Source organism: Myxine glutinosa, chromosome 1 (assembly GCF_964187855.1).
Source record: "Myxine glutinosa chromosome 1, kmMyxGlut1.1, whole genome shotgun sequence".
In the NCBI taxonomy this organism is placed as follows: domain Eukaryota; kingdom Metazoa; phylum Chordata; class Myxini; order Myxiniformes; family Myxinidae; genus Myxine; species Myxine glutinosa.
Window position 1 is genome coordinate 272,804,712 of NC_136261.1, and position 16,049 is coordinate 272,820,760.

Sequence of the window (16,049 nt, forward strand, 5' to 3'; positions counted from 1 at the left end):
TAAGTATTCAACCCCTTTGCTATGACACACCAAATGGAGCTCGGGTGCATCTAATTCCCTTTGATCATCCTTGAGATGTCTCTTCAACTTCATTGGAGTTCACCTGTGGCCAATTCAATTGATTAGGCATGATATAGAAAGAAGCACACCTTTCAATATAAGGTCCCACAGTTGACAGTACATGTCAGATCAGAAACTCTACATTGAAGTCTAAGGAACTGTCCATAGAACTCTGAGATAGCAATTTCAGAGGCATAGATCTGGGGAAGGGTATACAACAATTTCTAGAGTGTTGAAAGTTCCCAAGAGCACAGGGAGCTCCATCATTAGGAAATGGAAAGAATATGGAACTACCGACACTCTTTCTAGAGCTGGCCATCCGACAAAACTGAGCATCTGGGCAAGAGTGACCTTGGTCAGGGAGGTGATCAAGAACCCAATGACAATTACATAGTTCCTTGGCTGAGATGGGAGACCTGTTGGAAGGACAACAGTCTCTGCAGCACTTCACAAATCTTAGCTTTATGGGAGAATTGCCAAACGGCCACCACTCCTGAGCAAAAGGCACATAACAGCATGCCCGGGGTTTGCAAAAAGACAGGGAAAGACTCTGAGAACATGAGAAAAAATTTATGTGGTCTGATGAGACAAAAATTGAACTATTTGGCTAAATGCAAAGTACTACATCGAATGGAAACCGAGCACAGCTCATCACCCATCTAACACCAACCCTACCATGAAGCATGGTGGTGACAGCATCAAGCTTTGGGGATGCTTTTCAGCAGCAGGAACTGGGAGATTTGTAGGGATAGAGAGAACAATGAATGGACCCAAATACAGGCAAATCATTGAGGAGAACCTGCTTCAGAGTGCAAAAGATTTTAGACTGTGGCGAAGATTTACGTTTCAACAGGACAATGGCCCTAAGCATACAGCCAAAGCAACACTGGAATGGGTTCAGAACAAGAACATGAAAGTCATTCCTTCAGTGGCCCAACCAAAGCCGAGATTTGAATCCCATTGAGAATCTGTGGAAATACTTGAACATTGCTGTTCACTGACGCTTCCCATCCAACTTGACAGACCTTGAGCAAATCTGCAAGGAAGAATTGGAAAAACTCCCCAAATCCAGATGTGCAAAGTTAATTAAGGCATACACAAGACTCCAACCACCTGCCCCCCCTTATCCTGCCTTCCCCTGTCTCAATTCTCCCCAGTCTCCCCTACTGACCTCTCTGAACTCCTCATAGGAATGAAAACTGCCACCTGCACTCTTGACCCCATCCCCTCCAGCTTTGTCAAGGCCTCCCTCCCTGCTCTCTCTCCACTTATCATTGCAACAATAAACTCCTCCCTGTCTACAGGCATCGTCCCACCATCCCTCAAAATTGCTGCTGTTACCCCCATTCTAAAAAAACCTGGTCTAAACCCTGACACCCTAAATAACTTCAGACCCATCTCCAACCTACCCTTTCTGTCAAAAGTTTTGGAACGCGCTGTAGCCGCTCAACTCAAACATCACCTCTCTGCCAATAACCTGTATGAAACATTCCAATCCGGATTCCGCTCCAACCACAGTACTGAAACTGCTCTCCTCAAAATCACCAACGACCTTCTCCTCTCCTCTGACGCTGGCAACCTCAACATTCTCGTCCTCCTCGACCTCAGCGCTGCCTTTGACACCATCGATCACACCATCCTCCTCACCCGACTTGAATCCACCTTTAACGTTACCGGCACTGCCCTCTCTTGGATTAAATCATACCTCTCTGACAGACGCCAGTTCATCTCCATCAATAACTGCAAATCCCCCACTGCTCCCCTCCCCCGAGGTGTCCCCCAAGGTTCAGTTCTTGGCCCCCTCCTCTTCATCCTTTACCTGTCCCCCCTCAGTCACTTAATCCGCCGTCATGGTCTCCAATTCCACTGCTTCGCCGATGACATCCAGCTTTTCATCTCCACCAAGTCCGTCTCCACCGACACCCACTCTATCCTGACAAACTGCATCACTGAAATAAAATCCTGGCTTCAAATCAACTTCCTCAAGCTTAACTGTGATAAATCTGAAATAATCATCATTGGCCCAAAAACGCTCACAAAATCCACCCATAACTTTGCCCTCAACATCGACGGTATCCCAGTATCCACCTCCCCTCTCATCCGGAATCTTGGCGTCATCTTTGACCAAACCCTCTCCTTCGACAAATACACTAAACAGATCACAAAGACAGCCTTCTTTCACCTGAAAAACATCGCCCGTCTCCGCTCATCCCTCTCCTCCACGGCTGCAGAAACCCTCATCCACGCCTTCATCACCTCCCGTCTGGACTACTGCAATAGCCTCCTCTATGGTTCACCCTCAACAATCACCAATAAACTCCAATACATTCAGAACTCCACTGCCCGTCTACTCACCCATTCCCGGACCCGCGACCACATCACCCCCGTCCTTTACAAGCTTCACTGGCTCCCCATCTCCCAGAGAATCCAGTACAAAATCCTCCTCTTGACCTACAAAGCCCTCCATAACCTGGCCCCATCCTACCTGGCTGACCTCCTCTCCAGACACACTCCCACCCGCAACCTCCGCTCTGCTGGTACCAACCTCCTGACCCCCCCCCCCCCCATCCGGACCAAATTCAGATCCTGGGGGGACAGGGCCTTCTCTATTGCTGCTCCCACCCTCTGGAACTCACTACCTCACACCATCAGAGACTCCTCCTCACTCACCACATTCAAAACATCACTCAAGACCCACCTGTTCAGCACTGCATTCAACATTCAACCCACAGCATTTAACCCCTGACTATCACTTCTCCTTCTCCCTCCTTTTGCTTTAAATATTTCCCTATTGATTCTTGTCTTTTTGCAATTGTTGTTTTCATGTTTTGTTATGCATTATGGTTTGCACTCTGTCAAAGCGCCTTTTGGGCTTCATGAAAAGCACTATACAAAATAAATGAATTATTATTATTATTATTACTAGGGCATGCCCGTACTATATATATATCTAAAATTATATCCCCCCCCTCTATTTACATGAAATGGTTTGGTCCAAAGCGAACGGCTTGCGAGTACGGTGACAATCCCCCCCCTCTATTTACATGAAATGGTTTGGTCCAAAGCGAACGGCTTGCGGAGTTTGGTAAAGAAATCGCCATAGCATGCACAAACGCGCAGGAAAGCGAAAGAATCACAAATTAGTTTTAATTAGTTTTAAAACCTCGTTTAACGCCAACATAGCGGCAACATAGTTTGCCAACGTGAAATAAATGAATACGCTCTCAAATGTGCCGTCCGAGGCAGAGTCTGTTCGCCACGTTCGGCACACGTGATAGCTCGCTGCTCTCTGATTGGTTGAATCGTTTTTTGGACATAGCTCGGTAACTACTTCTCCGATTAATATGAAACCTTGAAAAGGCACATCCTCGGGTCCCCAGCAATATACCTGGCAAGTTTAAAGTATATCGGACCCGTGGTTGTCGAGAAACAGCGGTCACAGACATACAAACATACAAACATACAAACATACAAACATACACACAGAGATTACTGGAATTATAGATAGATGAAATCTGTAATCGCTGCCAATGGCACTTCTACAACGTACTGATTAAGATGGTTGTATACTTACTCTATGTAAATTAGATATTCTGTATTTCATTTTAAACTAGAACGCCACTCAGTAGAGCGCATACTCCCGCCGTGTGTCAAGTTGGAGCCCTATCTTCCAATGGTAAAAAATCCTTCAAAAAATTCCTGGATCCGGAATAATATCCTGAGCTTCACCAAAAACTAATCAATTCTTCCTTATCCCAAGGGCAATCATCCCACCAACCCTTCATCCAAATCCGTTCAGAAATTTTCCAGATATCTTGTTCACAAACACACGAACACACACACGGACGGACACGATCGAATGCATTACTCCCTGGTGGGAGTAATAACATGTCCATAAGGGACGTCTACACACACTGGGGAATGACAAGGAATGTAAACAAATTTCATTATAAAATTAAAAACACCTCACAGCCACAAAACACGAAATTAAAAACACCTCACAGCCACATGATTTAAAAACACCTCACCACCACCTCATTTTACACCTCACCACCACATAATTCAAAATACCTCACCACCACGTGATTCAAAACCACCACCACGTTATTAAAAACATTTCACAACCACGGAAACAAAAGTTTCAGGGAGTAGTTCAGTGACAACAGACACAGCCCAAATATGTAGATATATAGATAAATAAACCTGAAAATCGCAGAGCCAGAATTATTTTTTGGTCTGAGAAGCCCATGCGATGTTTCTTCTTCTTCAGCATCTCACAATCCTGGGTGAATACCGGTATGCGATCTTTTTTTTTAAAGTTCGAATTTTGCCAAATCTGATTTATTCGTTTGTTAATATACCTCAGCCATTGACAAATCTGGAATTATAATTTTATTTGAGGTTCAAATTAACCCTGGACATTGTGTCAAACGATGCCTGCAAGTCTGTACATGTGATAAATAATTAATCGTCCACAGTCGAAGACTCTTCTTCTTCACGCAATAACAACTTCCAGCTTCCAGACCGTACATCCAATCATCTTCAAATTTTGCACACTTGTTACTCTTCATGACTTCTACTACAGTATGAAGTTTCACGTCGACCAATGAATTGGTTCAAGATATATAAATGTTTTTATTATTTTTCGTTTAATTAACGATATCTGCCAAACCACGTGACCTATCACAAATTCCAAAAGGGCATTTTAGTAGACTGATATGCTGAACAGATTTGTGAAGTTTCCCCTCGATTGGACCACAAATGAGGGAGGAGCTAGGTTTTAAATGTTTGTGCTTAAAATCGTCATAACTCTGAAACCATGTGATGCATGATGTCATGCTCGCTGACTTTTTTGTTCGTCATGGGTATGCGATTCTGCCTGCAAGGTTTGGCCTCGATCTGTTCAGGCGTTTTGGAGAAAATTGGATTTTAGTGTTTTTCACTCATAACAATATGGCGGCCGAACCACGTGACCTGTGACATCATAATTACCATTCAAATATTCTGCAGACCGAGTCCCTCCTATGGTAAAAATTTGCTCTCGGTCCAATTATTGCAGAGAAAATGGTTTTTAAAGGAAAACAGAAAAAAAAATTCCCCAAAAAATTCCCCAAAAAACTTCCTGGATCCGGAATAATTTCCTAAGCTTCACCAAAAACGAATGAATTCTTCCTTATCCCAAGTGCAATCATCCCACCAAGTTTCATCCAAATCCGTTCTGAACTTTTCCAGATATCTTGTTCACAAACACATGAACACACACACGCACACACACACACGCACACACACACACACACACACACACACACACACACACACACACACACACACACACACACGGATGGACGGACACGATCGACTGCATTACTCCCTGGCGGGTGTAATTATTTTGTAAAAATTTCTAAATAAATGAAAATGCCACTTTGACATTATGGGGCATTATGTGTAGATCAGTGACAAGAAAATCGCAATTCAATATATTTTTTAATGCAGGCTGTAACACAACAAAATGTGAAAAAGTCAATGGGTGTGAATACTTTTTGAAGGCACTGTAGACAGGTATCTGGAAGCATTGAGGATAGATGAGTACAGTACATGGATATTTGACTTATTTAGGTAACTTCTTCCTTGTATAACTCCTTGTGTAACCATTTTTCATTCAAAATGTTAAAAATTATTCATTGTTTAAAAAAGTGAAATGCTCATTTATTGGAAATATTGTTTGTCGTTTTTGAATTTTTGGATTTTTTTTTCTTTCTTTCCTCTGCTAGGCATGTATTCAGTAATTGCTAATGTGAAAAATCGAGGAGAAGTCAGGAGCACTGCAGAGCTCATATTGGCTTCAAAAGGTATGCTGAAAGACGACAATATATTGATCTTTGTTCATTCATTATGGGCACTGGCCAAAACATCAATAACATTCCAAACATGTTTCCCCTTTGTTGTGCCTCAGAAGAAGAACCCAAAGCAGTTTATGAGAAAATGATTGCTGAAGAAGCTCTGCGTGGTTATGAGGAGGGAATTGGTATGGCAGGTTTTCAGTTTGTTTTGATTACCAAAACTTTTTGTTGTTCCATTTTTTTGTTATGTTATATATATGTTTCAATACTTCAGAACAAGATTATGGCGAAGAAGAGGAGGAAATTGAAGAGGGTGAAGGTACAATTGCTGTTTTTTTTTATTAATCCTTATTTTTTTTATTGCCAACCACAAGCATTGAAGGAAAAAGAAAGAGTTACTGTTTTGTTTTAGTCATTTTCTGTGATTGTTTACTATTGTAATTTTGACCCAAAAATTGAAGTAATATTGAAAACATTTAAACTCTGTTTGTGATGGATCCCCACCCAACTGGAGGGTGGGTAGGGTAGGGGAGAGAAGATTTACGATCTTTGTGATGCAATGCGAATGGTGCATGAAAAAAGTCATCAAAAACAATTTTCGGGGGGATTTATTTTCGATATTATTGGGCATCTAAAGGGGTCTTAAGAGTCTAAAAAGGTCTTAAAAGGGATCAATAAAAAAGGTGTCAATGATATAAGGAGTATAAGGGTCTGAAGTGTCGAAAGGGTCTTAAGGATTTTACCCTAAAGTGGACAAAAGTATCTAAGGGGTCTAAAAAGGTCTAAAGGTGTCTAAGGATGAAAGAGCAAATGGGATCTAAAGTGTCCAAAGAGTATTAAAGTGTCTGAAGGGTCTTCTATTGTCTAACTCTAAGTGGTCTTAAAAGCTCTATAGGTCTGAGAAGCGTCTAAAGGGTCAAAGAAACGCAATTGGACTTGGTCTTTGACTTTACGTTGTTGGACTTAGTCTGAAACAGGGGCTGATGGATTGGGTCTCGTCTGTCCATCCATCCGTTTGTCTGTCTGCAACCATATCTTGGAGATGTATGGACCGATTTTGTTCATACTTTGCACAAAGACAACACATGATGGTATGCATATGCATATCATTTTGTTTTGTGATGCAATCAAAGGTGGCCGATTGGTGGCCATTTTATTTGTAAAAAAACCCGATGTTGAACACGTCCTCAACCATTTCTCGGACATGCATTTACCGATGTTGTTCAAACTTGCAAAACGATAATGAATGATGGCTTACATATGCAAGTCATTTTTATGGCGTATCCCTTAGGGCAAAGCCGTCCAGAACAGTGTTTGTCTGTCCGAATGTATGTATGTACCTATGTATGTATGTATGTATGTATGTATGTACGTCCCCTCAAACGTACACCAATCAGAGATGAGGATCTGGTCACATGACAGGGGTGATGTGATGTCATTACGGCGGTACAACGGCCGACTCCACACACCGCCGTTTTGATTCCTATGCTGTTCAGGCCGGACATATCGTTGAACCTGTCATGTATCACAGTCTGCATGCTCTACCTTCACGTTTTTCATTCAGTGTGAAACACAAACAAACACGTGAAACACGTGAAGTAAAACACGTGAAAATAAGGATCTTTTATAACACTCGATTGTTTTCGTGGCTGTGGTTGTTGTTGTTTGTGGGTTTATTCTGTGTAGTTTTATATATTTTTCTATTGCTTTGTAAAATATCACTACTGTATATATAATTGTGTATGCTCGTTCCATGTCCTTCTAAATGTTTTCTACTGTCGTAGAATAATAAATGCTTCCGTTCAAACTGCCGTGTGAATAAACCACACATTAGCGCTTCTTCCTCTTTTTTCAACTTCGCAAAGAGGCTTTTAGAACTGGCAAATTCGTGATTAAACAAACGATTTTTTACGGCGTAGATGTTTGGTCCCTGTGTTTACAGCGTTTGCCTCTCCGTATGTATGTATGTCCCTCACATATTTATCCCACATATTGGGTGAATTTTATAGCCGACAATTACGTTTCTGAAAGGTACAATGTAATGCCATTTGGCTTTGCCAGTTATGTTTCTTTCAACACCCTTTAGGGAACATTCATATATTACGTCATATACCTGGTTGGGGCAAATTATCACACTTGATGATTGGGGGGAACTGAAATTATGACAACAGGGTGATGATATATGACAGGGGGGGTTTGGGTGCATGCCCCCCAGATCATATATAATTAAAACTTTGATGAAGGGCTCTTCAAACATTGAAGCATTTCTTATGACTGCCTCCAACCACCCTAAGACTGGTGTTAGGGTGTAGGGCTTAGGATCCTAGGTTCCTGAGTTTGAATCCTGGTCAGCTGTTGAATGAACACCAGGTGGGGTTGACTCAGCCTGTCATCCTTCCGAGGTCGGCAAAATGAGTACCAACGCTCTGGGTCCCCTCTCAAGGAGGTTGGTGGCAGGATTTGCACTCCGGCGGCCGTAAAACACCTCATTCCGTAACACACAGTGGTGTATTGGGATGGTGCTGAGGTCAATTGATAGTGCTGACTAACTGACCAGCATATAGAATGAACCAGTGTCTCAATGCAATCTCTTCTACCATGGTGACAGACAGCTTAGAGACTTAGAGTACTTCAAAATAATTTAACACTTACATTATTTGCTAACTGGTATCTCCACCCAGGTCATACATCCACTCTACTTGGTATCTCCACTCTTCAACTAAAGTATCAAACAAGCCCAGCTACGCCGCTGTTAGACTTATGGTCTTGCTATTCGAGATCAGATCCAAAACTACAGACTGGTGTCCATTTTGTTACTTAAACATGTCCACAACCATTTCTCTGACATGCATGGACCTATTTTGTTCAAATTTGGCAAAAAGACAATGTATACACATGCAGAAGATTTTGTTTTGTAAACCAAACAAATATGGCCGACCGGCGGCCTTTAACTCCATACAGCAAAATTACTAAAACCACGGGGGCTATGACATTTTATTTCTGTTTATGCCTCCGCCGACAAAGTTGCCGGAGGCATTATGTTTTCAGGTTGTCCGTCCATCCTTCCGTCTGTCCGTCCGTCCATCCGTCCATAAGTACGTCCGTCCGTCCGTACGGGTTAAACCTCGTTTTTCTCAGCAACCATATGTCCGATTTAGACAAAACTTTCAGGGTAGGAGTGACACCCATGCAGAATGTTTTTATGATAATTGTGATGTCATAGGTCACATGGAGCACTTGATGGTATGGCAGCCATCTTGGATTAAAAGCAAATAGTTAAAAAATTATTTGTCGGAAACCGCTGATTGGAAAAATTTGGTTGTCAAGTACTCCCAATGGGGAACAAAAGCATGATAATGATGACATCATAGGTGAAGTGATGATAATGATAATGATGACATTATCATAATCTTGATGGTAATGATGACACCAGCCAAACATGTTTTAATCCAATTCCTTATCCTAAAAATCTGAAATTGCATGCACATGATCTATGACCCATTTGTATTGAAATATTTAATTTATGACATCATAGATCACATGGTTTGGCAGCCATATTGGAATGAAGGAAAATATTAAATAATTATATCTCTGAAACCGCTCACCCTATCGATGCCAAATTTTACAAATATAATCGAACAGCACTGTTGCATATAGTTTGAAAATGATGATGTCGTAGGTCACGTGGTTTGGCAGCCATCTTGGATAGAAAAACGAACCTTATCTGATCAACACGAAACTTCACTAATGTGATCCCCACCCATACATATGCAGAGTGTACATGTTTTAAGGTCATATGTCATGTGGTATAGCAGCCATATTATCTTGAAAGCCGATATTTTAAAAAAAATCCCTTCTCTGAATCTGCTTCACCGATCAATGTGAAACCTGTCATGTCTGGTAAAAATGTGATACTTGAGAACAGCTGAAGGGATTTAAATCAAGCTTGTTAAATTTTAGGACAGTGAACGATGGCATCTACCCTTTGTGGGACCATGTGGAGGCTTATTGGCGACACAGTCGCATTGTTCTAGTTCTCCTTGTTTTTAATCGTTCCATATTTTCCTTTTTATTTAACCATGAAGGCAAATAAGTCAATCTGATTCCTCAAAAGCAAGTGACATAATTCATCAAAGGTTTGGTCAATTACATTTTTGAAGTACAGGTGACAGGTCAATGATCTACAAAATGAAAGAAAGAATGCTTTATTTTATTTTCCATTGAATGTACTTTGAGGATGCTGTTTATGACAGCATTTCCATCATAGCATCTTCATTTTTCCCTCTTTAATGCAGTAATCTCTCGAGGATGAATCCAAACTTTGTCAGAAAATCATTATTAAAATACTGTTTGCTGCCTTGCAGTGCCTGAAGAAATAGAAGTTCCAAGAAAACCAAAGGCTGTTCAAAGAGGTACTAAAAATACATATTATTTTACAAAAACAAACACTTGTGTAGTATTTCGATGAAACAAAAATACCTTTCAACATAATTTTTTATCGTACTGGATTTTCTTTTCCATATTTATGAATTTTGGAGCATGTGCCCTTCCATGAGCACATATATGAAATGCTGACATAATTAGGCTTGTTAAAAATACAATTTGAAAAAATAATCATAATAGTTTTATGAACACAATGTTTCAACCATTAAAAAAAAAAAAAAAAAAAAACACCTTTGGAGGCCATTTTTCCCCGCAAGCGGGGGTTGGCCTTTTTCGGGGACCGTGGTTGTTGTTGTTTTTTTGGTCCCCTTTTTGAAGCAATGTTTTACGGCCGGATGCCCTTCCTGCCGCCAACCCTTTTTGTTGCCTTTTTACGACAAACAGGGAATTACCAGTGAACTGGTACTCAATTTGCCGACCTCGGAGGGATGACAGGCTGAGTCAACCCCCCTGGCGTTAATTCAGCGATCGACCGGGATTCGAACCCAGGATCATAGGATCCTAAGCTGGCACCCTAGCCGCTAGCCCAACACCACGCTTTCTCAGGATATTATTACAGTTTCAACCATAGTGCAGGTATAATCAAGTTACCAAAGCTGAGATGTATCAACACCTTTTAGATGTTTAAACTTTGAAAAACGAAGCATTCCGAAATTATTGTTCAAGAATGCTCGATGACAATGAATATCTTACTTGTATATTGTATCTAGCCTCATATTGTAAAAGGTAAAAATAAATACTTTTGCAAAACTTTAAAAAACCAACAACGACAACAAAAATACATCACATAGAGCCTTCTCATGATCATGTTCAAGAATACTAGGGTGCCAATTGCATAATGGTGTAGTTTACATGCTCTCAATAACTTTTGAGGCAAAAAACAAACAAACATATTTTGAATTTAGCACCTGAAATATGACATAAGGGAACACTATTAACAATGTTTCAACCATAGTGCAGGTATTATCAAGTTACCACTATTAACTCTATTAACATTTAACACAGTTACCACTATTAACACAATTAAACACGATTAACAAAAGGGAAGTCTAAAGAGAAATGACTTTGGAAACATTTTGATACAATTTTGATCCAACAAATAATAGTTTAAAAGAAGTATTGTTTTCTTTTTCCAATACCTGAAAACATTTTCAACAACAACAACAAATACAACACCGACAGCGTTCTAGCCACGCCAAGACGCCAATTAATTTTGTTGAATATTTGCACATGCATTACAGTGCAAATTACAGAAAGAATGCCTTCTTCTCTTTTCCGATGAATTATCTCTGAGGATGCAGATTATAATAGCATTGCCAACAAAACATCTTCATATTGTCCCCTTCAATGTAGTAATCTCTGTGGGCTTAATCCAAAGTTTTTCAGAAAATCATTATTAAAATACTTTTTGCTACTTCACAGTGCCTGAAGAAGTCGAAGTTCCAAGGAAACCAAAACCTGTTCCAAGAGGTACTTGAAATGCATTTTCTTTGAAAAAAAACATGCATTTGTACAGTGTGTTGATGAAACACAAATATATTTTCCCAGAATTTTTTACTGTGCCATATCACCTTTTCAAATTGTGCAAATGTTGGAGCACATGCACCTCAGTGAGCTTGGAAATTGAATGCTGACGTCATAATCAGGCATGTTAAAATACAGTTTGTGAAAATGAAACTAAAATGATTATTTTTAAATGTATCACAAAGAGTGCAGGTATTATCAAGTTAACAATGCTGAGACTTATCACCACCATTTTGATAATTAAACTTTGTAAAGCAAATAATTTCCAAATTTGTTTTTATCACAGCTCTCTGATAATGCATATCTTATGTTGGATATTTTATTTGGCCTCATATTGCAAAAGGTGAAAATAACTACTTTTGCAAAACTTTTAAAAACGAACAACAACAACAAAAATAAATCACATAGAGCCTTCTCGTCATCACGTTCAAGAGGACCAGGATGACAATTGCACAATGTTGAAGTTTGCATGCTCACAATAACTTTTGAGCAAAAAAATAACATATTTTGAATTTAGCACCTGAAATATTTGCCAAACACTATTGACAAAAAGGAACTCCAAAGAGTAAGAAATTTGTCAACATTTTGAGACAATTTTTCTTCCAACAAACAATAGTTTTAAAGTGATATTGTTTGATTAGTTTTTTTGTTTGGGGATATTGTTTTTTCTTTCATTTGAACAAAGGAATTGAATTTTGTTCCAACGGACCGAATACATGCATTTTTCCAAGTTACTAAATTTGTCCGAAACCAATTTGTTCCATATCAATTTTGAAAGGTTTTTAAGCTATTTCCTGAACCTACCCGACAGCAGAAAAGGAAGCTGAGGTTCCTCTCAAAGCAAAAGAGGAATCTGAGATTCCTCACAAGGCTAAACCTATTATTAGAGGTGATTGCAAATGCATTTGAGCAAAATAATGCATTTTATTAGCCAAAACCAGTCTTCTGACATACTCACATCATTGTGGTGACACTATTTTTCACAACTTCTGGGATAAACATCTACATCAATTTCACGACATACAGTGCAGAATTACGTTGCACTTAACATTTTTATTTCATGAAAGTAGGTTTTCTTCAAGTTATGATCCTTTTGACACAAAAAGTGAATAAAAGGAATTCCTTGTTTGTTGATATTATGTTGATCATGCAAAATATTTCAAAATCTCAAAATTGTAATGATCATTGCATTCTTTCTCTATTCCATTTTTTTGTATGGAGACAGTGCTTGTTGTGATTGAAACTGCCTTAATTTTAGAAGATGACCTTGGATAGGAAAACATTTAAGAGCAGGTTTCTCGGTTTGATGTTGTAAATTTTATAATTGATGAAAAAAATGGAAACATTTCTCCATTGAGGCAAAGTTAAAATGAAAGCATCGATGTGATGCATTGATCAAATACTTTTAAAAGTGATAATCTCATGCCATGAATCAGACATTCATTTTCTGAAATAATTAGGTTCCACTTTCTGAGAGATATTTATCTTCCTTTTGTTTAACCCTGAAGGCAAAGAAGTGAATTTGATTCCTCAAAAGCAAATTAAAGAACTTATCAAAGGTTTGATCAACAACATTTTTGCAGTGAAGTTGACAGTTGTCATTCATCTGCAAAATTACACAAATAATGTCTTGTTTTTCTTTCCAATGAATATACTATGAGACTAATTAGATGATACAATTTATGAATGCGTTGCCAAAAAAACATCTTCATTTTTCCCCCTTTAATGCCAAAGTTACCCTGGGATTAATCCAAAGTTTTATATAAAATAATTATTAAAATACTTTTTGCTACTTCGCAGTGCCTGAAGAAGTCGAAGTTCCGAGGAAACCAAAAGTTGTTTCAAGAGGTACTTGAAATGCATTTTCTTTTGAAAAAAAAAAAATGCATTTGTACATTATTTTGATGAAACAAAAACATCTCTGAACAGAATTTTTTTCGTGCCCGATTATCTTTTCAAATTTTACAAATTTTCATGCATGTGCCAGTAATTGACCTTGGAAATTGAATGCTGACATCAAATTGAGGCATGTTACAAATACAGTTTGAAAAAAGAATCATAGTTTTATGAACGCAGTGTTTCCCAAAGAGTGCAGGTATTATCAAATTAACAATGCTTTGATTTATCACCACCATTTTGATAATTAAACTTTGTAAAAACTAATTATTTCCAAATTATTGTTGAACACAGCTCTCTGATAATGCGTATCTTACATTGGATATTTTATTTGATCTCATATTGTAAAATGTAAAAATAACTACTTTTGCAATTATCTTAAGAACTGACAACACAGAAATACATCACATAGAGCCATCCTGTTATCATGTTCAAGAAGACCAGGATGAAAATTGATTGCACAATGCTGATATTTACATGTTCGCAAAAACATTTGTGCAAAAAAAAAAAATACATATTTTTAATATATCATTTGAAATATTTGCAGAACATTTTTATGAAAAGGGAATCTCAAAGAGTGAACGCTTTGTAAACATTTTGACAACTTTTGGTCCAACAAACGATAGATTGAAAGGAATATTTTAAAATTGTTTTGTGAGGGGTGACAGGCTGGAGATATTTGTCACTTTCAATTGATGAAATGAATTGATTATTTTCCAAGCAGACCTCATACATGCATTTTCCAAGGCACTTCCTTTGTCTGCAACCAATTTATTTCACATCAATTTTGAAGGGATTTTAAACTATTTGCTTTGCCCCACAGCAGCAGAGGAAGCTGAGGTTCCTCTCAAGGCAAAAGAGGGTTCTGAGGCTCCTCACAAGAAAAAACCTATTGTTAGAGGTGATTGTAAATGCATTTGAGCAAAATAATGCATTTTATGAGCCAAAAACAGGCTTATGACATACTCACATTATTGTAATTATACTCTATTTTTCACAACTGGAATAGACGTCCACATCGATTTCACGATACACTGAATTATCTTGTACTTCAGATTTTTATTTCATTAAAGTAACTTTTCTTGAGGTTATTATGCTTTTGACACATTTTGCTGAATAAAAGCAATACCCTCTTTGTTGATGATGCATTGACAACTCAAAATATTTTAAGATATCAAAATTGTTATGATCACTGTGTTCCTTGTCTATTCATTGATTGGTACAGAGATAACATTTGTATATGGTTGAAACCTCCTTGAATTTAGAAGATTAGCATAATTGGAAAACATTTAAGAGCAGATTTCTTGAGTTGATTTTATAATTTTTTGATTGATTCACAAAATTGGAACACTTATTTATTGAGGCAAAAGTGAAATGAAAGTATTGATGTGATGCATTGATCAAATACTGATAAAAGTGATAAACTCACGTCAGTGATCAAACACATCCATTATCTGAAATAAATAGGTTCCATTATTTGATAGCTGTTTATCTTCCTGATATTTAACCCTGAAGGAAAATAAGTGAATTTGATTCCTCAAAAGCAAGTTAAAGAACTTATCAAAGGTTTGATCAATAACATTTTTTTCAGTGAAGTTGACGGTTGTCATTCATCTGCAAAATTACAGAAATAATGTCTTGTTTTCCTTTCCAATGAATATACTATGAGACTAATTAGAGGTTACAATTTAGGACTGCGTTGCCAAAAAAACATCTTCATTTTCCCCCCGTTAATGCCAAAGTTACTCTGGGATTAATCCAAAGTTTTATGTGAAATCATTATTAAAATACTTTTTACTAATTCGCAGTGCCTGAAGAAGTCGAAGTTCCTAGGTAACCAAAAGTTGTTTCAAGAGGTACTTGAAATGCATTTTCTTAAAAAAAAAAAATGCATTTGTGCATTATTTTGATGAAACAAAAACATCTCTGAACAGAATTTTTTTCGTGCCCGATTATCTTTTCAAATTTTACAAATTTTGGTGCATGTGTAAGTAATTGACCTTGGAAATTGAATGCTGACATCACAATCAGGCATGTTAAAATACAGTTTGAAAAAATAATCATATTAGTTCCATTGACACAACGTATCACAAAGTGCAGGTATCAAGTTAACAATGCTCAAACTTATCACCACCATTTTGATATTTTAACTTTGTAAAGCAAATGATTTCCAAATTTGTTTTTATCACAGCTCTCTGATAATGCATATCTTATGTTGGATATTTTATTTGGCCTCATATTGCAAAAGGTAAAAATAACTACTTTTGCAAAACTTTTAAAAACGAA

General features: G+C 38.1%; 1 protein-coding gene across 1 annotated transcript in view; it reads left to right on the plus strand.

Moving 5' to 3' along the window:
- Positions 1 to 16,049, plus strand: part of TTN (titin) — a 501,281-nt gene that overhangs the window by 160,586 nt on the left and 324,646 nt on the right. The window contains exons 138-144 of the mRNA XM_078776713.1: positions 5,832 to 5,909; positions 6,014 to 6,085; positions 6,175 to 6,219; positions 10,265 to 10,312; positions 11,766 to 11,813; positions 13,668 to 13,715; positions 14,590 to 14,664. Of these exons, the coding sequence (XP_078632839.1) occupies positions 5,832 to 5,909; positions 6,014 to 6,085; positions 6,175 to 6,219; positions 10,265 to 10,312; positions 11,766 to 11,813; positions 13,668 to 13,715; positions 14,590 to 14,664 (414 nt within the window). The remainder of the gene's footprint in view (positions 1 to 5,831; positions 5,910 to 6,013; positions 6,086 to 6,174; positions 6,220 to 10,264; positions 10,313 to 11,765; positions 11,814 to 13,667; positions 13,716 to 14,589; positions 14,665 to 16,049) is intronic.